Genomic DNA, 25,795 nt, shown 5'->3' with positions numbered 1-25,795 from the left:
GAGAAACAATCTTACTAACAAACATACTTTAATTCGTACCATTCAATACGTAGGTAATGAGAATTCACTTAGTAGACAAGACTCAGTAATATCGACAAAAATTGAAAATAAGCATAAATACACACATACACCTTAAAGAAATTTACTGTAAGAAACAAACTGATGATTTAATGTTGTCATATGTCATATGTCATATGTTCATGAGACATAAACCTTTTCCATTTTCTACAATTAATGACAATCAATATGCTACTAATGATTTTTTCCTCAAGGAAATGATATTTTATATGTGATTATAAATGACTTCCCTAGAGACAGTGACTAAACAGTATGCATTGTTTTAAACATCCAATACTATAAATTAGATACAACTTAAAGTAAGAGAATTTGCTGCCTTCCAAATGTGTCATTCATCTGAGAATGTATATGTAAATTCAATCATGATGTTAAGCAGATTCATGAAAATTATTAATGTTCTTTCATTTTAATCTTTACCTACTGAACATATGAACTTACCTATGTGCCTATAGTTCAAAAGATGGAAACTTTTCTCATCTTTATTGCAGCATTCTGTAGGAAATTCTTTGCCAAAGCAAAATCCCAAATTCTTTTTAGTCTTTTTGAGGTAAACTCCCAAACCAGAAGTATCCCTTTTAATTGGCTGTATGGCTCAGATTTTAGCTTTTGAAGTCTCTTTGAATTGCTTGTGAATATAGAATATTTGCATGTGTCAGAGAGCAAAAGAAAAAAACCACAGAAGCAAACCAACAGTCAAACAGGCAAAGTTGAAGAAATTCTCCTGTAGGTTGAGACAAAGTGGAAAGAGGTAGGAGAATTACAATGTCCCTTCTTTCCAACTCTCACATAGAAAGTAATAATCAGTGTGATTTGAAAGTACAAATGGTTTTACTTTTTATGAATGAAATCCTAATATATAGGCTAAGCAATCGTGCTTTCCAAATGTCACGTGATTACTTCATAAGTTTCCTGTTTCACTTGAGAATAATAAGAAAATAAATTAACCAAGAACTTTTCATTGTAAGCGTGACTTGAGGGAAGGATCAGGCAGTCTTATAGATATCAATCTTCATCTGCCCTTTAAGATTATTAAGGCCTATCAAAGATGATGCTAAAATGAGAAGTATAAGCAGATGATTTAACATTTATTGTATGTTAACATTATACTGGGCACTGTGGTGAACATAGTTCATTTCATTTAAATCTCATAGAATTCTGTGAGTTGCCTTTTAATGTCACTTTAGGTATCAGGAAACTGAATGTATGTTCACCTAGGTTTTCTCCAATAGCTGTATGCTGTCTCCAAGACACAAAGAGAAATATATTTTTAATGGGGGTGGGGAGATTCTTTGCCTTTTAGCTTTTATTTTTCCTTTTCCTTCACACACTCCTAAATATTGAAAATGTAATTGCAAATCAAAGAGAATAATTTGCTGCTAGGCGTTAACTAGTTCAGTCTGATGATGAGTAAAAGATACTAGTATAGAAATTGCAAGTAGAATAGACTGATTTTAAGCCCATGACCTTGTCACCAAAGACCAAGGCCTGCCACCAAAATTGTTGAGGGAACCTTGATAAGATTTTCCTTTAAATCTTGTGCATATTCATTAAACTGGCCATAAAGCCTGGTAAATTATATTCAGTATTATGGTTGAAATTTAATTAATTTATCTTAATGAAACTAGGTTTTCAACAAACTCTAAATTTGTATGTAAGAGAATTTGTGTATCTTGAATTTACTGGGAATGAAAATAAGATTCTAGGAGCTGAGGAGTTGATTTAGAATCATCTATGCTAGATCATCTGTGTCAAATAATTTCTTTGGTAGAATTATAAAATCAAACACTCCAGAACATAGGAGACAGAGGAAACATTATTTATTTTCCGTGTTTTGATAGCTTATAAAATTGTCAAAAACTCCTATCTCTTAGGAAGCAAATTTACTTTTCTACTTGTAAATAACTTAATATATTTGGTAAATGTAGTGATTTTACTACTGGGAGCCGTATTTTCTCTTATTTCCTCATCTGTCTATTGCTACTTATTTTCCCATGTTCATCATAATGAGAGATAACTTGATTTCCCCTTTTTGAGCTGTGTTGAATGTCTGGAAAGTAATACTAATACAAACTTTGAGTTATTAAATTTGACTTGAGAATTTTGAGAAAATGAATGCATCAACAGTCAATTATTTGAAAGGTCATAGCTACCTAAAATATAATCTTATTAGGATTATCTCTTCTGCATTAATGAAAATCATCAATTAGATTGAATTGATAATATCATTGTCCATCAGAGTTTAACTTCAACTATTATGTTGAAAAGATTATGTCTAAAAATATGAACAAAACAAGGTTTTATTCAAAGTTTTTATTTCAGTTTTATTTCAAAGTTTTATTGTTTTGTTTAAAATCATGTATTTCTAATTCCAAGTATGTATTCAATTTTCACATAAAATATGTTAAATATATTTTATGGACAATTTTTTAAATACCATAGATTCTCTTATCATTAAATATCTCAGAAAATCCATGTTTCTGTCTTTGTAAAGAACATTTTATTCTTTTGACATTGAAAACAGCACCCCTTAGAGACTTAATTTGAATTTGTTATAGCTTTGAATGTTTAATTATCATAATTGGTGATGAAAACTATGTAGTCTCTTTATTTTAAATCATCTTCAAATAGAATAAGGGACAAAATGTCCATCAATGGTATCATCCTAATAAAATATGATTTTTCTAAAATCTCCTTTAAGTAGTACAAGCAAATATTTGTTAGATAATTTGAAAATGTAACATAACAATCTAATACTTGTCTGGAATTAAGTGCAATTTTAGCACTATTCTAAATTTTCTGTTATATTTTATATATTTCTGTATTATTAATGATTGAAAAAAATACCATGCATGAAGTAAATTATTGTTCTCTAAACAAATGATACACTCAAAATCTTCATTCTTAGTATTCAGTTACAAAAGTTTGGTATAACCCCATTATTGGTTGAACTTGGCAAGTTCTCTAACTTTTTAGGCTTTTAGTTTTGTTTGATTACTCCAAGGCGTCTGCTTGTGGTAAAACAATATTCAAGTTGAATGTGAAGATAAAGATTAGATTAAGTTAAAATATACTGGAATGGGTGACTCATAATTTAGAATGAAGGTAATGATATTTAGGATACATTTGAGTGTTATATTGAGTGAATTGTTTAATTAAATTCCTTTCTTTGTCTCTGAGCTCTAGTTCAGTTTTATCCAAATAAGCACAGATAAATATATTGATACTGAATGAATAGAAAAATAAATGCATGTTTCCTTGCATATTTTTGGAAGGATTTCACATTCTACTAGAAGTACAAACACTAAAATTCAGTCTATTAACATTAAAATAACACTTTAAGTGCAGGATTATGCAACATTCATCCATTTGTGCACTCCTTTGTTCATTTTTACTGCTAGTAATTTAATTCCTTTATTAATATGTTGATCCTCCAATTATTTGTATCCTAGTGAACATTTAGAAAAATATTACTTGAAGTAAACAATTATAGTGAGAACCAGAGATCTAGGCATAAACTATACTCTGGGTACTTTGAAAACATAAAGGTTTATGTGAGTGAAAAAAAGGGAACCAAAGAAAATGTACATGAGTTAAACCTTGAAGAATAACTAGAGCTGCCTAAATCCGAAGCAATTTTAAAATTACTTGGGTATAGTCCATCTCATTAGATGATTCCATAATAAGCAGGACATTTATATTCTGACTACATAGTTATTATTTTTTAAAATATGATCTCACAATATTGCCAAAGCTATTCTCCAACTCATGAGCTCAAGCAATCCTTCAGGCTCATCTTCCCAAATAAGTAGATCTATATGTTCATATCAGCTATTATTATTACTATCATTATCATCATCATCATTATTAATTGTGACTATAATAATCTAATTTGCCCCATTAATCTCTTTTCTTATCAGAACCGGTTTTGAACTAAACACACATCTTTATCCATTTATCTCTACCATACTTCTTCCCCTTTCTCTTACCATGTAATTATTATTTCCTGTGTAATTATCAGGAGAAATCTTGGAATAGTAGATAATCTTTAAGAAACAAGAAAAGGACTGGATGTAGCTCAATGGTAAAATGCTTGCCTAGCAAGTGCAGCATCGAGTTTGATCCTTAGTACAAAAAAAACAAACAAACCAAAAACCAAAAAGAGGAAAAGACAAAAAAATAAAATGAATAGATAAACAGAAGAACCATGATCAATTCACCATTCAAAATTTTTAAAAGTAATCCAGTTGACAATAATATATTTTTGAAAAGGAGCTATGGAAATTAGTCTTTAAGTCCTTGGTCTCTTTGATCCATCTGTGTGAAGTCAGAACAATGTCAAAAATTCCACAGAATATGATCACTGAAAGAATTATGAAGTCTCTTTCCTGTTGGAAATGAATATTTGCAGATACTTTCACAGTAGAAAAATGAGTAGTTTATGGTAAAAGTTAAGAATAATTGTCACTTATTATGATTTTTCAAATAGAGTATTAAGTAAATAGAAGAATAAAATGAAGTAAAAAATATCTTATATCTTCACAACCTTGGTTCAGCTATATATCCTCACAGAGACCATTTTTAAACTGTCTTAAAATTTATAGTACCAAAATATTTTATTTAAATTTGTTATCAAAAGCCTAAACTCTATTATTATAATTCTATGCAAGTAAATATGGATTTATGTTACATCAGATTATCAGGTATTCTCATATAAACAAGGCACAAAATAATGAAACAATGATATAATCTTGAATCGACCTTATTTCATTTCTTGTGTTGGCTGTTCCATGGAAAAAATATTTCTATTTCATAAATTGGAAATGAAGAATAAAAAATACCAATATTACCTTTATAATTTTAATCAAAAGAACATATGAAATATTCAGTTGGCTACCACTTCTCTCTTTCCATCAAAGTGAATATGCAAATACATAATAACCCATAACGATATTGGAGAAGATTTTTATCAGAATGCAAAAAAAATGCCAGAAAAATTTTGCCTGCAGGATGTTCTTTCATCTAAGAAGTCAAAGCTTTTTTTAAACACCTAACAGTAGGGTCATGTAAGCAATTTATGCTACATAATCTATTTTCATGTAACTTTTCTGAAATGATAAAGAAGTCCTGAGAAATAAGTACCAATAAGTTATATCATTGGAATATCCCAATAGAGTAGTCATAGATTCTCCTTCAATATCTGTCTAGGCAAGAATACTTTCAAAATTGAGTACTGTAATCGGTAGGTGGTAGTAATAGTTGAAATTTTAGTTCAAAAATACAAATAGGTTTGTGAGGAGAAAATGTGTTGCCATTCTCGGAATATTCATCATATTTGTTCCCAAATGCTCTGGGCAAATCATGACCATCTGGTCCTTCCCAGGTACTCAATAAATATTTGTTGCAAGAATGAATGAATTTTTATTGCAACCAGATTTCTTCAAGCTAGTACCATTTCTCATTTGAGTTAATTTAGTACTGTTCAGTGAATCTCCTCCTACCTCTCCTATCGTTTCTCTCAATACTTTTTTGTCCAAGTAGAATCCTGAGACTTTTTAAGCATTATTTTTCATTTCTTTATTGTCAAAGTGCTGTACAGAGGGTTACAGTTTCATACATAGAGCAGTGCAAGCATTTCTTATCCAACTTGTTACCTCCTCCCTCATTCTCTCCCCACCTTCTCCCTACCCCATTACTCTCCCCACCCAATGAGTTGATTTACACCATATAGTTTTGTAAGTATTGTTATTGTATTGGTTTGTCTTTTTATCCTTTGTCTCTCAATTTTGATATTCCCTTTCCCTTCCCTAGTTCCAATACATGTATACACAATATCCAGGGCACCAAAATTAGTTACAGTGTTATTGGGAGTAAAATCACTGGAAAGAATGACAAAAGAAAAAGGGCATAATTTCACATGGTATGTTGAAAATAACAGCAGCAATGATAAACCACTTGCTTCCCTAACGTGGAGTTCATTTCTCATAGCATCATCTTATGTGTTCATATGGACATAGCTCTTGAGCTATTGTGATCTTCTGCTTGGATTATCCTAGTTGTATACTAATTATTCTCAATGAGGGAGACCATAGGGTGTATGATTCTTTGGGTCTAGCTCACGTTACTTAGTATGATTTTTTTCCAAGTCCTTCAATTTCCTTACGAATTGGGCAAAGTTATTCTTTCCGATAGAGGCATAGATGACTCTTTAAAAACTAGTTATCATGTAAATTTTTTTCAAAAATGTATCATGCGAAAAACTTTGCCTTTAGAAAGAATCCAAACAAAAATATGCTAGAACACTGTAAGTTTGTCTACTTTGCAAAAACTCTCTCAAACTTGTATAATTTGTAAAACTTTCTCTTTCTCTGACTCTATATAAACATATATAGACAGACATATATAGATATATATGTATGTGTCTATCTGTATGTATTTATGCTATTGGGACACTGCTTGGTAGTGAGCCTTGGCCTTTCTTCAACTTCTTGTTGTCTCTACTTTAGCACTCTACAAGATTGGCCTGTATTTATTAGATTTGACATACTCTTAATTAAGTAGCAGCATCTCCTTGTCATTAATATAAACTTTCGTGATAACGAGGCTGCATATTCACTGTTATCTTCCCATAATTTTTTTTGAACGATCACTTCTGTAACATAACATCCATGCTGAACACATGGTTATTCCCGATTTACTTTGGAACAACTTAGATTTGATTTAAGTTATAATTCCCTATTAATTGACTTTCCTTCACAAAACAGGTCTCTTTTAGGCACCTACGGCACCAAATAAACATTCGCTGCATCAAATATTTATTATATAAATCCCATTACAACCCACCTAGTATATGCCAGCGTCATCTCTCATCTGGGCTGCGCAACTCACTACTGCATGTCCTGTCCATTATGTGCCCAGTACAAGTATCAGCATAAATACTCAAGAAGTGCACATGAAATTATTTCATGAACTGTGGGGGACTGCAGCAGACACCTGAAATCCCCATCTCTAAAGCTATGCAACATATATTGCCCAGAAAATAAAGGATGTTAGTTAAATATAAACTAAGCATGAATCTCTAATACTAACGGCTTGCAGCTGGTGAAGTAGAAAATTATTTCCATTTCTCACACAATATTTTTTTCTCCATGCCATGAACACATGGTTTTGCCTTCCTTTTCAGAGGACTATAGAGTTTTTCTTGGGGTTGAGAGGTCTCCAGGAAGCAAGTAAAAGAAGAAAGAGAAGGCAAATAGTTGCTGTGAAGTTCAGCACTACTTGAGTGCAACATAATGATGTGTTTATTAGAAATAAAATCAAGCATCATCTGTCTACTTCATACATTTGCCTTAGTCATCAAATTTGCCTATCTGGAATAATTTACATGAGTGGAAATTTATGTTTTTGATAGATTAGATAGGAAAGCCAGTGGTGGGTTGGCAGCCCATATTGCTATGCTTTCTTCCTTCTACTTGCTAAAGGTTTTGAGATGACAAAGCAGGAGAAAAAGATACTCAGTAATGTATCTAGAAATTCAGTGTCACTGTTAATATATGGCTCTAGCATACTGAGTAAATAAAAATATTCTTTCACTTAAAATGATCATTTATTAAACAACCTTGAAAATTATATTTTGCACACCACCAAAATAGTCAATGCAAAATTAATATTACTGTTTTAATAAATTTGAGTATCATTTGCATTCTAAATTAACATATCCTGACTTGATTTTTAGACACAGATTTATAAACACCTTCAATGGACTCAAAGTAGCAATCTGGACATGAATTTAAGATAATTTCACACCATATATTCTTAATATGAAAATTAATTTAGTTCAATGGCCACTTACTCTTTCTTGATCTCCCCATTGTATTTATTCATTATTTGTAGACCTGGAGTTTTTTCAAAGCTACTTATAAGTTTCTGGGTTTAATTTTCAACATCTCCATGGAAATGGTATGAAGATCTACAAAATAAAATAGAAGGGAAAAATCATTAAGGTATTTTAAAAGATATAGCGGATATGACTTGGCGATAAATGGTTTTCAACTAGGGAAACTCACAAAGAATTCAGATAGATTAAACTCCAGTATAATAAGCCATTTCTTCCCATGTGTTATCTGAATTAAGTTTGCAGCCTTCTTCATGACATGAGATTCTGAATAATTTCATTCATCATTTTAGCAAAGGAAATGTCAGTCACGAGTCAGTAGAGAGAATGCACACTATATACTCAATCTTTTATAGGATCTGATTAAACCACAAACAACCAAATTAACACATGTGAGAGAAAAACCCAAACTGTAAAATGCTGACATTTTTAAAAGGTCCATTTAAGTATCATGGAAATAAACCAAGCAAAATCACTCCTCTGGGGCAGGATGGGGGGATGGGGTTGAGGGATAGAAATAAAGCCAACAGGCCATGCTTGAATGACAGAAGGATTTTTCAAGTAATATCATGTAAGTGTACTTTTAGAGTGAGAATGTACATTTTCACAACCTAAATATTTCCTTTGGGGACTCAGGAACTCAAAGGGACTACATTCCTAATAAAATTATAAGCTTCTTTCCTATGAATGTATTCTAATCTTTCTGTCATGTTCAATGTTATCTTTGTTTTTGTTTGCTCACTTCAAAGGACACTTTCCAGTCCTCTTGTGTAATTAGATGGGATTTAAATTGTAAACATGTTATTGGAAAAAGAATTAATATGTTGACTATCTACTATGCATTAGGTGATTTATCACGTAATCCTTGCAACAACCCTAAAATATGTCCCCATTTTATAAAGTCCTTAACAGAGATTTTTAAAAATCATAAGATTTTCAGGTTTAAACAGCTTGTCAGCAAGGGAGCCCCAAATCTCACTAACATCCATTTGAAATCTCAACATTCAGTCTTCACACTAAACAGTATTCCTCTGTCAGGGGAGCTGCCCCTGAGCTTTTGTGCTCAAGGCTGGCTCTCTACCATTCAACCATAGATCCACTTCTAGCTTTTTGATGGTTAATTGGAGGTAAGATTTTAGTGAACTTTTTGCAAGGGTTGTCTTCGAATCATCATCATCTAATCTCAGTCATCTGAGTAGCTAGGATTATAGGCATGAGAGAACAGGCCCCAACTAATATGCTTAACTTTGAATAATTTTGCCAGTTTGAACTTGCTCATAAATCAGTCTATATGGGTGCAACTTAAAGAAAGTTCTGTAATCAATGAGACCTACGCTCCACCTGATATGAGAGACTAAGCCTGGAATTCAATGTGTGTGCAACTTTGATTGCTTTCCTTGCTAAACCATAATTTGCCACAGAGAACTAATTTTGAAAATTAGTTCTAAAAATAGAAAACTTCCAGTAAGCAGGCAGGTCTGCTGACATTTGATAATATCTAGTTGTCAGTGAGAATTTAGAAGGTACATATGCTCACATTGATTACTGAGTGCAAAACACACAGAGGAATTTAGGGAAAGAATATTAGTGATAAAACATTGTGCAAGCATTTCATATGGGACCATACTATGGTTAATGTTTTCAGTTCATGGCCCAAATAGTATCAGTTAATTAAACAAATCATTTGGGATCAGAAAGCACTTGGAAATGATTGTTGATATTTCACTTCATAATAAGTCCAGAGACTTGAGGGACTCTTTCAAGGTTTTTCTAAAATGAAATATATTTTCCCCTTGGCTCATTATTTACTTAACTGCAGGTCATTTATTGTGGCAGGAGAAAATGTACCTGTTCACTATCAAAAGGCCTATGAGTTTTCATCTTCTTTTATTGCCCTACTATTTATTAAATGAAAATAAAATGGTTTTCTATATATTAGGATTCCTTTCAGCTTCTATGGCTTGAGTTTCGGTAAGTTAAAGTGCATAATAAAAGTAAATTTCTTTATTTGATCTTATGTAAATTTTCAATTAATAAAATCCAGGAAGGATATTTGACTTTGTATATGTACTCAGGAAAAATAATATATCATAAATAGCTTTGAAGATAACTGAATGTGTGAAAAATAGCTTGGAGATCTCATCAAATAACAATTTTCTTATGATATAAGAATATCAATTTATAGTTAGGATTATAAATTATGCATGCATACTATAGATGTGACTTTTTAAGGTATCATTATTGAATTTGCTAATACTTTTCTTCAATATCAACTCCTGCATTGCATACACAGGACAAAGTCCAGCCATACTCCCTCCATCACTGACAGCAGGAATGTCCACAACTCCTCAGCCAACCCCCACACCTGAAGGCAAGTATTCAATTTCTTTTCATACAGATTTCTACTGTACAAAACATAGAATGTGGTTGCTAACAAAAGCTTTAAAATCCAATCTGTTTTCAGACAGCATATAAACTATAACTTATTTCTCTGAAATTTCAATTTATTCCTTCTTAGAAAATAAAAATGTCCTCTTAGGATTCTTTATTGGTAAACTCTAGCTTGGAAGGATGGCCATATTACTACTTTGAAAGTCAGGGGTCATTTGAAGAAGAAATGATATTTACATTATTTACTTTATATTTACATTACTCTATAATTGATACACAAGTTCAGAGAAATATGATAAGTTGAGAACATCAAAATTATGAGGATCACAATGACATTAAAATAAACATGCATGTGGAAATATCAACCACTTCATCATTCTACAGGCTAGGTAATGTATGTTGGTATGACATTAGTCTACATAATTTCAACTAATAAAGCCTGAACTAAACTGTGATGTTGGGGGAAAAAATCAGTTGATCTAAGTATCTGAGTGATCACAAGTGCTGAGAGATAATAAAAGAATGAGAATGACTTGTCACTTTCTGAATCAGAAATCCAGGTGGTAGCTGTGGCTATAAGATGGAAACCATAGACAAATCAGGACAGGTAAGGAGGCACAGGAAGGTGAAAGGTTCAGGCTCTCACATGACACTTTTCTACAGGTTGTCCCAGTAGAATTATTGAGGAGATCATTCTACTTTATTTTACTTTTTGTAATACTTTTGTTTGGCAAGATCATTTTAAATTGGCACATGTATTAAAACATATTGTATGATTTTTATCTTGGATTCTAGGGTCATGTAAATTGTTCTTTTCTCTTTCACTGACTCCTCTTCTCTCCTTCAACCTCTATTCCAAAATTAATCTTTTAATGATGAGGAATATATGTCTAAGAATTTCAATTCATTTGATGTACTCTCCAAATCCCTTCAACAAAGCTGATTTGGGCCCTATTGGTCAGTTATTGTATCTTAGAGAGATAATAGAAGCCCTATTCCTTAGAATTAGAGTGACTAAGGGTTCTTGATCTACAACCCTATTAGTTCTGTTATTTTCTACATGGATAAATTAATGTGATACCAAAATATTCAAGCTCTCTTATTTGTACATTAAAACTGCCAATATTATCATTAACCTACTACAAAGAAATGTTGTAAAGACAAAATAAAAATATAATGCTTGCTATTTTCTTCTATTTGTTATGGATAAAACAGGAATCCTAGGATTAGGTGTTGTCTTTAGAAAAACTACTCACAAATGGTGTGTAGGTGCACAGAATAATGGTAGCAAAATGAATTGTGTCAATTATGCAGCTCATGTCCCTTACTTATCTTGGATCTTATGAATCAGGTACTTTTGTAATTCCAAAAAGGGAGAAATCTACAGCTTAAGCAAGCATCATAGCTGAATCTTGCCTCATTAAAATTTGAGAATTATATTACAAACCACACATATCCAATTAATTTTTACACAAAACATTAGAAATTGGTAGTTTGATGAGGATAGTCTCTTCTATTTTTATTTTTTATATTAAATATTAATGCCTTGGGATGGGTTGTACTTTCCAATTGGCTATAGATTTCCAACCATCTCTTAAGCCATGTGCATGTACTTCAAGAGATGGGAAGGATTAGACTAATTAAGCAGGTGAAGTTTTTACAGGTTCTGTTCCCATACCAGCACATTTTGGGCATATGGATAGCCTGATTCTGACCAAATTATTGCTGTGGACACACTCCCTTCATCTAATGCTTATTTACAATATTCTGTCTGCTTTATTTATATGTAGTTTTACAATTGCTTCTATAAAACACTGGAGAAGAAATTTTATTGGTATCCATGAAAAAGTGAAGACTTCAAAATGGTTTGTCTTAAAAAGTAAATAGCAAAACAGAGATTCCAGCTTCATGTTTCTAATTCTATTCCCAGAACTTGTTCCTTTATGTTACATTGCAGACTTTGGAGAGTGAGAACCCTACCTTTTATTCTTCTAAGATAACAATAATTTATGGAATATGAAGATGTAAAGTTATATGTTTTATATTTCACACAGTTGCTTAATGGAAAAATTATGTTGAAATGTCAGTCAAGAGTAATATTTCACAAATTTGAAAATACCAAGGATACTGGGTGTGGCATGAAAAAAAAATTATAGTTTTATAGGTCTGGAGTGATTGAGGTAACATTTGAATTTCTCAATTTTTGTCAAAGTCTTAAGTTTTACTTTGCTTGTCTATGATCATATTTGAGTAGAAAATCCCTAGATAATTTCAGAGTGAAGTAGAGAGCCATTGTGTATTGTTGAAAATGCTTCTGCTTTTAACACTAGTAACCCATATGGCCTGTAAATTGGCCAACTATTCTTCAGATGGATGAGAATGCCACTCATGTACAAGTTTTGACTTCTCATTGTCTGGGAAAACAAAATGTCTTATGTCAAGTACCTAACAATTTCAGAAATTTCCTAGTAGAGCAACAGAACTGTCAACAGAAATTAGAGTGTTATATTTTACTTCTAAATTACTATAACCTATTACATTGTTATTTTCATTTTTCAGCTAAACAAATTGAATAAATTATGAGTTGCAAATTTTAAGTCAAATTCCAATCAGCCTCCAAGTTACTACTGTATTGACACTAATTTGGGAAAAACTAATGCTTTTCTTTTGTTATTTATTGAATGTTTAAACAATAGCATAAGGTTATATCTGGAATATAGACCTCGATCTCCAATCTTCTTCTGCTCTAAAAGCATTTTATTTAGCCCACATAAATATAATAAATTGATTTCTCACTGTGAAGCCTCCTATGATCTCCTATGGTCTCCATTGATTCCCATGGTTTCACATCCCCCATTTTCCTCCAGGTTCTCAGCATCCTTCCTATGTGAGAGAAATTTTTAAAGACAATTTCTTATTGATATATGATTTCTTAAATCCCTGACCAACAGTGTCATCTTATTCTCCTTAGAGAGTCATGCTAAGTCACTCTAGAGTTGATGACTTACACCACATTAATTTATTTTCTCACAATTCTGGGAGGCCAAAAATCTAAGATCAAGAGACGATCTCATTTAGGTTCTGGTGCCTTCCAGGTTGTCCTGTAGAGAAGCATTGATGTACCTTCTCTTCTAAGGACCAGGAATCCATGGTAGGAATTCATGTAGACTTAATCACTCCTTAAAGGCACAATCCCCAATACAGTCATGTGAAGTGTTTACATTTCAAAACGTGAATTTGAAATGGGAACACATGGAATCTATAAAACTTGATGACTTGTTAGTTGAGTTGGTAGATAAAACTGAAGAAGTTTAATGCTTAGCTCATATAATTAGAAATTACTTTTAATATTTCTTTCTGAGTAATCGGTACTTTGTATCGTTAATTCGATAATGTATTTTAAACCTTACAAAGCCTAGCCTCTTATCACTATCCATACTGATAGAAGTTACATACTTCAAGGAAAATCAGACTCAATTTCCCAGAGTTTATGTTGAAGGCAGAAACAACAAACACCAAATAATTTCATCAATGGCTATGACTGTATAGCATTTACTTAAAATGTAAGACATTAATTTAGGTTAATTCTTATAGACTTCAGTGCTAAAAGATGGAAAAAATGAAGAGTAATAATTTTAACCCCAAACTGCCAAGTGATTATCTCCCTCCCAAAATGTTCTCAGGAAAAGAGAGAGCTGTAACATTGTCACCTTAAGTTTCATCAGATTCTTAGGAAATGGACATAAATCTAGAAGCTCAGATGTCCCATTCTGAAGACTTTGATAGTCAGATTATTCAAATATTTGGCTACAATTTATCTCCTAGCTGAGGTTCATAAAACACAAGGAGCAAATATTTTGCCTGACAACCTGTCACCTGGGAAAGGATGTGTTATCAGTCAAGCGGGATACTGAGATTCTGTTATTATTTTTAGAGGTTGATTTAATTTGACATTTCACCCCACAATTGAGTGCCCCTTTTAAGTAAGTAAAATAACAGATTTGGAGGCTCACAGATTTTCAGTTAATACAAATTGTTTTTCTTGTGCAGAGAGAGTCCTTGCACCAAGCCAGTTAACATTGTTCAACGCCCACAGCATCCACATTATCAGGCTATGCTGATCTCATGGGCTTTGTCAAGGCTGCAGATGTGCCGACTGCAACTTCATTAACATAATTGATTAGGAACTAGGACATATTTAGTATTAATCAAGCTGTTTTTAGTGAAGCTGATTGTGCCAGTCCCCTGATGTCCTATTTTGGTCTGGAACTTACTTAGGACTAACTTACAAGAAAACGGCTTTATGGTAAAAAGGCAAAACTCTCATATGGCAATGAAGTATACTCTTTGATTTTAGGAATACAGATCAAGTTATTGGAGGAAAAATAGATGTCAGCGTGAAGGTTTTTGAAAAATAAGGTTTATAGAGAGATGGGATTACGAAATTTTTTCCCAGAAGTTTGGAAACAAGTTAGAATGTTATCAGTAAATATGTTAAAAATTGTGGATCTTGTTATGGATACATTCCTGTACACATCTGCAAAACCCTTGAGACAGTTCATTCTTCTTCATAACTTTTTGAAAAAGAGGTTTCTCCCAGTACTCCCTTGATCTGAAGTATCCTTTTACTGCCTATATTCAGCCATGTTCATGTTCTCTTGTTCTTTTGCATGTCTCCATTTCCCCTTTCACATGCTTTGTGCACCATACAGAAAGTTTTATGGCTTTGAGGTGTTGAATAAAAGAAAATGATTTCATGACAAATTGCTCAAATTACTTATCCCTTTTTACTCTGAATATAATTTTTATCACATGGGGACCTAGATAAAACTAGCTACAATGTCCTTACAAAATGTTTTATAACCAGGAAGAGTTACTTTCGTTATTGTTGCCAATTCTAGGTGTAGCCTACCTAGAATTAACTTAAAAATAAGACTAACAAATGTATTTTAATTTTCTAAATCTTTCACCTACGTTGAGAGTCAATATTTCTCATGACTCTTTGGGAGTTAACATGGGGATTGAATGTTCCAGAGTTTTGAAGGGTGACTGAAACTGTTGGTTTATCACATGGAGCACATCTATGTGGGTCTTTTCCCCAATGAAATAGTACTTTATATCTTAATATTATATATGATTTGTTTTCTTTAGCACATGAGTCTTTTGATCATCAAATGTTGGTCTATCTGTCTCCTAACCTTTTACCCCTGAAGTGGTATTTTTTGGGGGGGAGATGGGTCATGGGGCTTGATCTCTGGGCATAGGAGCTTTCCTTGAGCTCCTCAGCTCAAGACAACCCCTCTACCACTTTGTGCCACAGTGCTACTTTTGGTTTTCTTGTGGTTAATTGGAGATAAGAGTCTCATGGACTTTCCTTCCTCTACTGGCTTTGAACAGTACTCCTCTGATCTCAGTCTCCTGCGTAGCTAGGATTACAGGCGTGAGCCACCAGCACCTGGCCCAAAGTGGTATTTTTAAGAGAGGTGATCATTAAGGAATTACCAATAAAACACATAAAACACACGATGGGCATCAACATTTTAAATGACCTGGATTTCTCTATAGGGCATAAATGTAAATGGAGGAAATTAAGTTATACTTAAGTTATTTTGAATATTCCATTATATGCTGGCATTTTGTATAAAAGAAATCAATATAAAGTTAAGAGATACCAACTACATCATCATTTTAGAAAACATATAACTGATATTAATTTAATATTACAATTGCACATAACGATAATATTAATTACAATGACTTGCATGTAGATCAAATAATTCTAGCCAAACCTGACAGTCTGAACTTTGTATGATCTTGACAAATCAACAAACTTCTTAGGACTTCCATGCCTCCACCTATAAACAGTGGGGATGGGACTTTAACTGTCACTAAAAACTTTTTCTGATTTTATACCCAAAGACTTCTTCCTTATGTTTTTATTTTTTTATGCTGATGGGTTTTTAATGAGCTGACTTTTAACAGAGTGAGGTCTCTCCATGGCTTTGTCCAGTGGTAAAGAGCCAATATAGATGTAGTAAGTATAGGAATGGTTTCAGCGGGGACATTATATTTGTTGAACAGTGACTAATCCTGTGAAGCATTCTTTACTGAAATATGGCGGCAAGTTGTTCAGATCATAAAGATTATAACGGGTAAGATGAGATATGAAAGAGGCAAAACGATGCATTGGTAAAGCTGTGACATGCATTGAGTCATGAAGAGGAAGTTTGTTGGGTTTACATAGATACAGAGGAGAAAGCAGAGTCATACAAAACATAATATAATGGAACTTTTAAGTATAGGAGACTTTGGAGGACAATATTCTACAGGAGTTAGTAATGCTTTATTTGTAATTCTATTAAACCAAGAACTTTATCACCTTAGCTCTTCTGTGACATTCATCCTGAGCAGCAAAAACCATAAAATAATAAAATAGAAATTTGGTCTCAGTTCTTATTCCATTAACACTTTGACACAATAGGTTTTATGCAGCCTTCAACTAATATAATATTTTCATTGTTTTGTTGTGAAATAAACTTATATCTCCTGGTGATTTTTAATGGAATTGACCTTTAGTTATATATTTTGATTAAATATATATAAACCAAACAGCATTTAGTACCTACTTAATTCAGAATGTTGCTGAAGGGAATATATGAAACAATGCCTATAACAATTCATTTACTAGTTAGGGTCTTGGCCACTACTTTCTGCTATTAACCATTATCATTTTACATCAGTACATTATGCATATTTACACAGCTAATCATTGATCTCTATGGTAATTTTATATTAGTGTGAATGCAAAATCATATATTATTTTACTGATGTTTAGATACATGAAACACTAGCACAAATATTTTAGTAAAGTACTGAGTCAATATACTGAAAACTTTCATACACATAGCTAATCTTTTATACCTCCCTATGACTGACAGCAGCTCTATGCAGAGTATCATGATTCACTTTTCATGTTATAGTATCATGTTAGCTATACAGCAGATGAATTGGTGAGGGTGGGCTTGAGGATTTGGAGGATAATACTAATTTAGATCTTGGAAAAAATGTGCTACTTTTATGCTAAACAATCACATTTTATCCTCAAAACAACTCCCCAAAAGTGAATATGTTGCAATCACTTCATAGACAAGTTCAGAGAAATCAAGTAAATTGCCTAAGATAACACAGATCTAAAAATGGCATAATTGCAATTCAAGGCCAGGTGTCTCCTAACAAAGATAAGTCTACTTCCATTATCATAGAATGGCAATTAAGTGTTAGGGCCCAGCATAATTGCTAAAGTTTTTATCTGTCTTCAGTAAATGAAAATAGGAATTGAGAAATTATAATGAGTTCAATTTGGGGCTTGCTGAGTATCTCATGGTGTCTGGAACACTCAAATATGTGAATATTAGAGTTTAATAAGTGATATATTTATAAAAGTATGCAGAGATTTAAAGTGGAACATATGAGCAGGAAACACTTATTAACCCTAATTCTGAAGAAGCAAAAGAATAGATAATTCACAATTTCAGAAAACTTGGTAATTTAGCAAAGAGTCAGATTGCTTGAATGATGTGTCCTACAATAAGAAAGCTGTCACCAACACTGCAAAATGGTGTGTGCAAGCAGAGGGGAAGCTAAACAGAGTGGATTTTCTATTACCCATTCTGTTATTTGCTGATATGCCCAATAGACCAATACTGCCAAGATCTAGAGGACCTTAGGGATTGGTAAAACAAGCTATAAAGGTCCCAGTGAAGACTATTCCTGGAGATAAAAATGGAGACCAAAAAGCCAGGGACGATTCCAAGACTGATGCATGTAACTGGCAATATGAATAGGAAAGACTGGAGCTTATTAAATTAGGTGTTAGAGGCACTAGAATTGTAAGTTTTGTTGTAGCATAGTACTTTCTGACATATGTTATGAAGAACTCTAGCTAAAATCTACCTGCCTATCTAGATAAAACCTACCTATCTTTCTATCTATCTATGTATCTATCTACCTACCTACCTATCATCCATCTATCATCTACCTAGTTATGTATCAATCTATCTAACTATAATTTATTTCTTATCTATCATCTATTAATCTATAAAGGTCTTGATGAATCTTTTTCAAATAATCCTTAGTCATTCAAATTCTACTTGTAATTAAGCTTACTAAATCTCTTTTATCACAACTATTTGCCTAAAACTTTTAAAACCAGTAGTAAAACCTTTACAAACTGGTAATAAAAACTTATTTCAGCCCAATCTGCACTTATTATTCCCTTCTGCACATTTCTTTTCATAACATACACATACTGTACTAACTTTGATGAATTAATTGTTACTCATCAAGTATGACTTAAGTTAATTGTTTGGGTTCTTACTCAAAATCATGGGGCAAAAGCAAAACTATAAAAATAGGATCACATACAACTAAAGAGGTTCTTACACCTACAGAATGGGAAAAAATAATGAAAAGCATACATCTGAGAAGGGTGAACAGCACATTTATGGAATTTCTAAAACACACACAAGTAACTAAGGAACTCAGTTTTAAGAGTAACACAAACATTTCAAGAGAAGGCATACAAATGATCGAAATGCTCAATACCACTAATCATGGGAGAAATACAAATAAAAAATCAGGGTGAGATATCACCTCCCTCCTATGAGAATGACTTTTTACCTTTTATCCAAAGGCTGGATGATAAGAAGAGCTGATGAGGCTGTGCAGAACTGGTAGCCTTACTCTCTGTTGGTGGGAATGTAAATCAGCACTTCTATTAGGGAAATCAAGAAGGGGGGTTTTCAAAAGATGATGAAAATAGAATTACCATATTGATCCAGCTGTCCTACTCCCTATGTATGAAAAGGAAACAAAAGAGATAAATGCCTACCATGTTTATTGTGGCACAAGTCACAATAACACAAATACAAAATCAACTTAAGTGTCGAGCAACTGATTAAGGAACAAACACAGCTATGTGTTTGGATCATCTTATTATAATGGGCTTTTATTCATGAGATAAAAACATGGCAGGAAAGACGAGGGAATATAATAAGAAGGTCCTCTATTAAGGTCAGAGCAGAATTTTGACTAATTGGTCTTTCATATATTTACAGTGTTATCAGTAAGTAAATTCTACCCCACCCATGCATTTTATCCTATAAAGGTCCAGAGGGAAAGCTACAAATGACATGGTTTGTACATCTCATAAATATGATCTTTTAATAGCTTTGTTATAAATTTAGATGGAAACCTGTTGTAGTAGCAACTTATACTTATAAAGCATTTTCTTGGAAAGAAATGTTTTACTCATAGCCTTTGTTCACAAGTACAGCTTTCTTTTCAAACTATCTATGAGGTATATGTACCAGTTTGATCCAAATATTTTCTTTTTCTTATTTTTGAGAATATTACAAATGTTATTACTTTTCTTCTGCATAACCAGTGGCTACATCTTAGAGAACCACATCTGGTTGAGCTCACAATTTAAAAAAAATGCTTACTTTAAAGTCAAACGTTTGGATATAACAGTCGTTTTCATAACATGGAGTTCATTTCACTTGGCATCATCTTATGCATTCATGAGGGCATAGCTATTAGGCTCTTGTGATCCTCTGCTGTGACTAGATTAAACCTGTGCTGTTATATCAATGTTGTAATTACCTTCAACATGCCATGTGAAACCATAGCTTCTATTGTTGATGATCCTCTTATATCCCCTTCCTGTGATTGTACCCGCACTATCACTGTATCTCATCGGAGTACACTGGATTTTGTATATACTGGTATTAGAACTAGGGAAGTGAGAAGGAATATCAAAATTGACAGGCAAAGGATAAAAAGAGAAATGGTTCCAAAAGCAATACTTGCAAAACCATTTGGTGTAAACCAACTGATCAACTCAAGGGGGGAAAGCGAAAGGAGGAGGGGGAAGAGGTAACAAACAGTACAAGAAAGGTACTCAAGTCCTAACGTATGAAACTGTAACCTCTTTGTACATCACTTTGACAATAAATAAGAAAAAAAAAGTCAAACGTTTGGGTATGAACATTTTAACTCTAATAAAATAAACCTTGTATTAGTAAGACAAAGAAGTAAATTGTACCACTAGATTTGTATATCTGATGATAGTTGATGGAGTATATTTAGTTTAACATTTAAAATAAAACTGAATTTGATATATTAAAACAGCAACCTGAAAAATTAAAATCTTAGAATTGGCACTCACTACTGTTTCAAGAATTAATATTCATTAATCCTATATTTAAAAGTTGAAAGACTTCAAATGAGAACCAGATTTCTAAATATGTCTAATATTGTAGTAAAGTAATAATTTTCAAGTCAAATTATTTGGAAAAAAACTATGAACTCTTTCTACCTTATCAAATCAAATCCAAATGTTTCAGGACATATTATAAAAGTGGCAATATCCTTGAAGTTGTACCTTAATGTATATTTTGACTTTGGTTTAGAACCAACATTTTCTCTAAATGTCAGTAATTTAGTCATGAGAAGGAAAAACTCAATTTTATAATATTTCTAGGCATTCTCGACATTTTAATTATAATGAAGTACATTTGAAATCCATTTCCAATTACAGAGAAATACCTAAAAAGCATATAGATAAAATACAGAAAGAGTAGTCCTATAAAACTATGACATGGAAAATTTGTAAAGCTATCAAAAAGAAATCTTGTGGTTGTTTTCCTTTCTTTTATAGAAAAACATATTTTAAAAGTTTACAATCACAATCAAAGTTCTTGAGCAAATAATGATTTTGTATAAAATGCTTAATGGCTTTGGTGAGATTTAAAAAATATTCAAATGAAAATATCACCAAAGAAACAAAAAGAATAACTGTGCTTTATCGGTTATTTAGAGTCAAATACACATGAACAGGAGAGTTTCTTCCCTGACCACAAGGAAAACCTACTGTCAGTGAGCATTTGCTTCCTGAAATGTAAAAACCCTCAGGGGAAAAATAAATCTAACTTGTCTTTTCACTGTTCAACCCCTACTCAAAGATTGTCTTGACTATTGTTAACATAACCCATCCAAGATTAATGTAATCATTTATCAAAAAGCTTTTATCACATAAAAACTTTTAAGGGAAATCTACTTAATTTATTATATGTATGAACTTTATTATAGGAACTTCTTTAAATGAATTTGAAATAAGTTTTCTCTTTACATTCACTCTTGTACAGTAAATTCAGAAATAGGACAAAATTGTCATTAAGACAATGACTTTTCAGTGTGACACAGCAGAACTAAAACTCTGATGATGAGGAGGTAGAAAGTAGCACATTTGCTCTGTCCCTGCCTTGTGCAATTCACTTGTCAGAGGCAAGAACAGTCATAGTTATTTACATGATTCATGAAGATTGCCAAATGACCAATCTTCCCTGAACCCATTTTTCCCACCAGTTAAATAATTAGTAGATATTTACCCAAGGATGAAGCATACAATAGTAAGGACATGTGCTTTATTCTATAGATACAATTTCTTATCTTCTTGAAATTATGGTCGCTTTAACCAGAACTACACCTTAATTTTACCTTGTTTTGATCATGTGGAATAAGTAATTAGTTGAAATCCTTTTGTCACAATCTTTTAGAAGCTCAAAATTAAAAAATATGACACTTTTAACGAGATAGGATCTGGGGTCATTTAGGATTGTGTTCACTATACCACTAAGTGCTTCCAGCCTGTCATTAAGTGCCAATGTCATTTTCCAGTGGGCACTAGGTAAAGACACTTGCCATATGTGTTTGAGGAGAGCACCTACTCCACTCAGACTCAGTATGTGGTTGCTTCCTTCAGGAATGGCTTTCTCATTCGTTACAGCACACCTGGATTGGGCCACTACCCTGGTTCGTACAGGCTTACTCTTATAAGTCCTTAATACAATTGAGGACATCCTTGTGTCTTATACTCATTTGGAGCTCCTAGAAGGAGTATTATTAAGAATGCAAAAGATAACAATTGGTTTGACATAAGGCTAACTAAACATAGATTGATTCAAGTGATTAAATTATGTGTGTGAAAGTCTCAGAGTTCTCACTGAAAATTCTAAGGAATTGTTGGTTGACTGTTGTTTTTTAATAGCTAACAAGAAGGGATGGTTTCTAAGAATAAAATAAATTCATTTTTACCCCCCCCAACAAAAACCAAGAAGCAAAGATAAAGAACAGCAACAAAAAAATCCCACAAGGCAAAGGAACTATAAATCAATTCCAATTAATAAAACTTAATTATGTCATATAACTCAAGCAAATTCTCAATCTAGAGATTTTGGTTTTCATTGTAAAGTAACCACAATGTAAAGTGAAATACACGCATTGCTCCATTGAGATGCAAATAAAACTCATACCATTTCTTTTGAAAGAGAAGAAAAAATAATGATTTTTATCTAAGTCTTCTGATTTACAATATGATCACATAATTGAACACTTGATACTACCCATAGCATAGTTGTTATTAAATAATTCTTCAGAATCATGCAATGTCTCTGCTTAAAATATCCCACAGATTTCCTATGTTTTACTGTGCTATGGAAAATTCTCAACTCAAACAATAACAGTATATTATTGTGACATATCTGGCTACTTCAAACACTTTTCTCCTGAGACTCCCACTCTCTCCACACTTACACATTTGTCATGTTTGTATAAACCAATGTGTTCCAATTGTAGGGTGTTGGCATACTTGCTTCTGCTGAAAATAATTCATTCCAAGTAACACAATGCTCTCAATTCATTTAAAAATATTTTCAAATATTAACTATTTTTAAAAAAGATTTATCCAGGCTGGTGTTTCAACTCACCCTGAAATACCAGCTATTCGGGATGCACCGATTGTGATGATCTCTATTCTAGGCCTACCAAGTCAACAAAATTAACAGTTTTATCTCAGCAAAATAAGCCTCTTTGGTGCCGCATTCCCATTATCCCAGCCAGGATGTAGCACATTGGCTAGAAGCATTGTCATCTGAGGAAGACTCAGGCAAAACTCAAAATATTATCTGAAAATGACTTAAAGTAAAATGATTGAATGTGTGTGTTAAGTAATTGAGTATCTGCCTCACAAGTACAAACTGTGACTTCAAAACTTATTACATATATACGTGTATATATGTTTGCTCATATATGTACATATATGATCCCTCAGACTAAATAAAAGCAATGTTGTCTTCAATTTTTAATTGCTAAATCAATTTAATTCCTAACATTTATCACTACCTGGACATAGTATACATATATTCATGTTCATTTGAAGAGTCTAAAATGACTTTGCTCTTGCTTTAAGATCTTTAAGCCATATTGAAGATAAGTAACCTTCAATTGTTGGTTACAATTCTAAAGATTTTTAATTTATCTGTTTTTAGAAAAAATAGGTAACAAATGTAAGATGCTGAGAAAAAAAGTGAAAAGGGCTTAAATTATACCTGCTTACATCCTTACTCCTTATGATTGAATACAAAGGAATCATGCTTTACTTTAAGTTGAATAAGGCAATACCTACCAGCATAAGAAAACTGAACCAGAGTGCACTTGATCATTGCAGCATAACACCCCTACCAGATAAACTTATTTCTGTATATTTAATTTTTTCATGAAAATTTTCGGTAAGAATTTTTATAGTCACAGACTCTTTAGATATAAAAAATCAGGATTCATTTGCTTTTACTCAGAATTCAATAAATGTTACACACAGAAAAATTCCAAATGATTGCATGATATGATTATTTTTATGTGTAAATTACATCTAAATCTGTTCAGTACTCTCATTATATATTAGATATCTACTGTGATCCAGGTACTTGAGTCCACTTCCTTCCTCACAATGGAACATTAACTTGGGGTTTACTAGCCCTACTTTTCAGAGAAGGGAAACGGAATTTGGTGTGTCATAGCAACTACTTAATGCCTCACACCCACAAGGGGTCAAAGGAAGAACTTAGATCTCAGTCATCAGTCATCATTGCACTTGTGGTTTCTTTCTTTCCTTACATCTTTGTGTATAAAGCAAATAAAGTCTAGTAATCAGTGGTGCAATTGGCCTTATCTGTTTATGTACTAATTTCCAGATAGTCATGCTTTGAGTTGGGTTTCCAAGCCAGACCCTGACACTCCAGAGAGCAAACGTGACAATGACAAGGAATGCTGGAATGCATTGTTGTGACAGAAATACTCCTTAACTTACTTGACTGTATCCAAGACTACATCTACTCTGACCATAGAATGTTAGAGAAAAATGTTCATTTGACATGTAGAATTTGCATAATCCCCACACTAGAAAGGCATAGAGAGGCAGAACTACACATAAGACAAAAATGAAACTATTTGCATTCATTTCTCAGTTTTGCTAAGAAGTAGCATCTTAGAAAACTTTACAACTGTAATTAACTATTGTGTGCTTCTTGGCTTTGAGATGGCATGAACACATTTAAAAGGAAGAGAAAAGCCCATTGTGAAGGCTTAGGAAGCACAAAGTAAATCATTTAATTTTTCTTTCATCTGATGTTAATTTATGCAGAAGCTAATAACATATTTGTTGGCTCAGAGCTTCAAATTGTAGAGAGGATTTCTCTCTCAAACAGCCTTTTCTGTGATCTTCCACAGATAGAAATAAAGCTTCGGACACTTTCTCTAGAGAAAGGCAATGTGCTGATAAGTTTACATCCTATAAAGACACATTGAATTGCTAACCATCAGATAAGTAATATTATTCAACACATTAATCCTTCTCTAACTGTTGCAAACACATTGGAAGAGAGGGTTATGAGGAGACTGGATAGTAGAGTGTAGTTCTGTGAAAAGGGAGTGGAATTTCTGTCTGTTGAGTGGAAAAAAAAACACATCAGGAGAAGGAGACTTTTCATAAAAGAAACATGGGTTACTTTTATAACCAAGCAGGGTGTAATTAAATTGTTATGTCTTTTGTAAATGAAAAATTTAATTCCACTGCTGCCAAATCACCTATAGAACACAGACAATAGCACTTGAAGAAATGCAAACACTTCACAAGCTGATGTTTTAAATGAAATTCACCATGAATAAAGTAGAGACCCATAATGACAGCTTAAAGGTCTAATTCATAAAAATGTTATTAAGGGACACTATTTATACCTACTTTTGTGGGCTTCTGCTCTTATTCATGACTCTTACTGTGTATGGCTATAATTTTAGGCAGAATGTGTAATGGAAGCATTAATTCAATCTGAGCTAAGGCAAGAATACTGCATTCCCACAATAAAATCTCAGCTATATTAATTTTAAGGGTACAATTTGTTACAGGATAGCATTCTGTTTTAAAAACTTGAAAAGATTCTATCCTACCTTATGGCCTCAAATATCAGCTTTCCTTCTAAAGTTCTACATAAGATTGACTAATTGGCAGAGACCTTTTATAAAATATTTTTCATCCTCAAA

General features: G+C 32.6%; 1 protein-coding gene across 1 annotated transcript in view; it reads left to right on the top strand.

Annotated features, from left to right (window-relative positions):
* Trdn (triadin) overlaps nucleotides 1-25,795 on the top strand; it is a 296,113-nt gene that overhangs the window by 129,215 nt on the left and 141,103 nt on the right. Inside the window, exon 10 of the mRNA XM_048354014.1 lies at nucleotides 10,263-10,340. Coding sequence (XP_048209971.1) covers nucleotides 10,263-10,340 — 78 coding nt within the window. The remainder of the gene's footprint in view (nucleotides 1-10,262; nucleotides 10,341-25,795) is intronic.

Source organism: Perognathus longimembris, chromosome 9 (genome assembly GCF_023159225.1).
Source record: "Perognathus longimembris pacificus isolate PPM17 chromosome 9, ASM2315922v1, whole genome shotgun sequence".
NCBI classification, from domain to species: Eukaryota; Metazoa; Chordata; class Mammalia; order Rodentia; family Heteromyidae; genus Perognathus; species Perognathus longimembris.
Note: the sequence above shows the minus strand (reverse complement) of the source record. Positions and strands in the feature narration are given on the sequence as shown.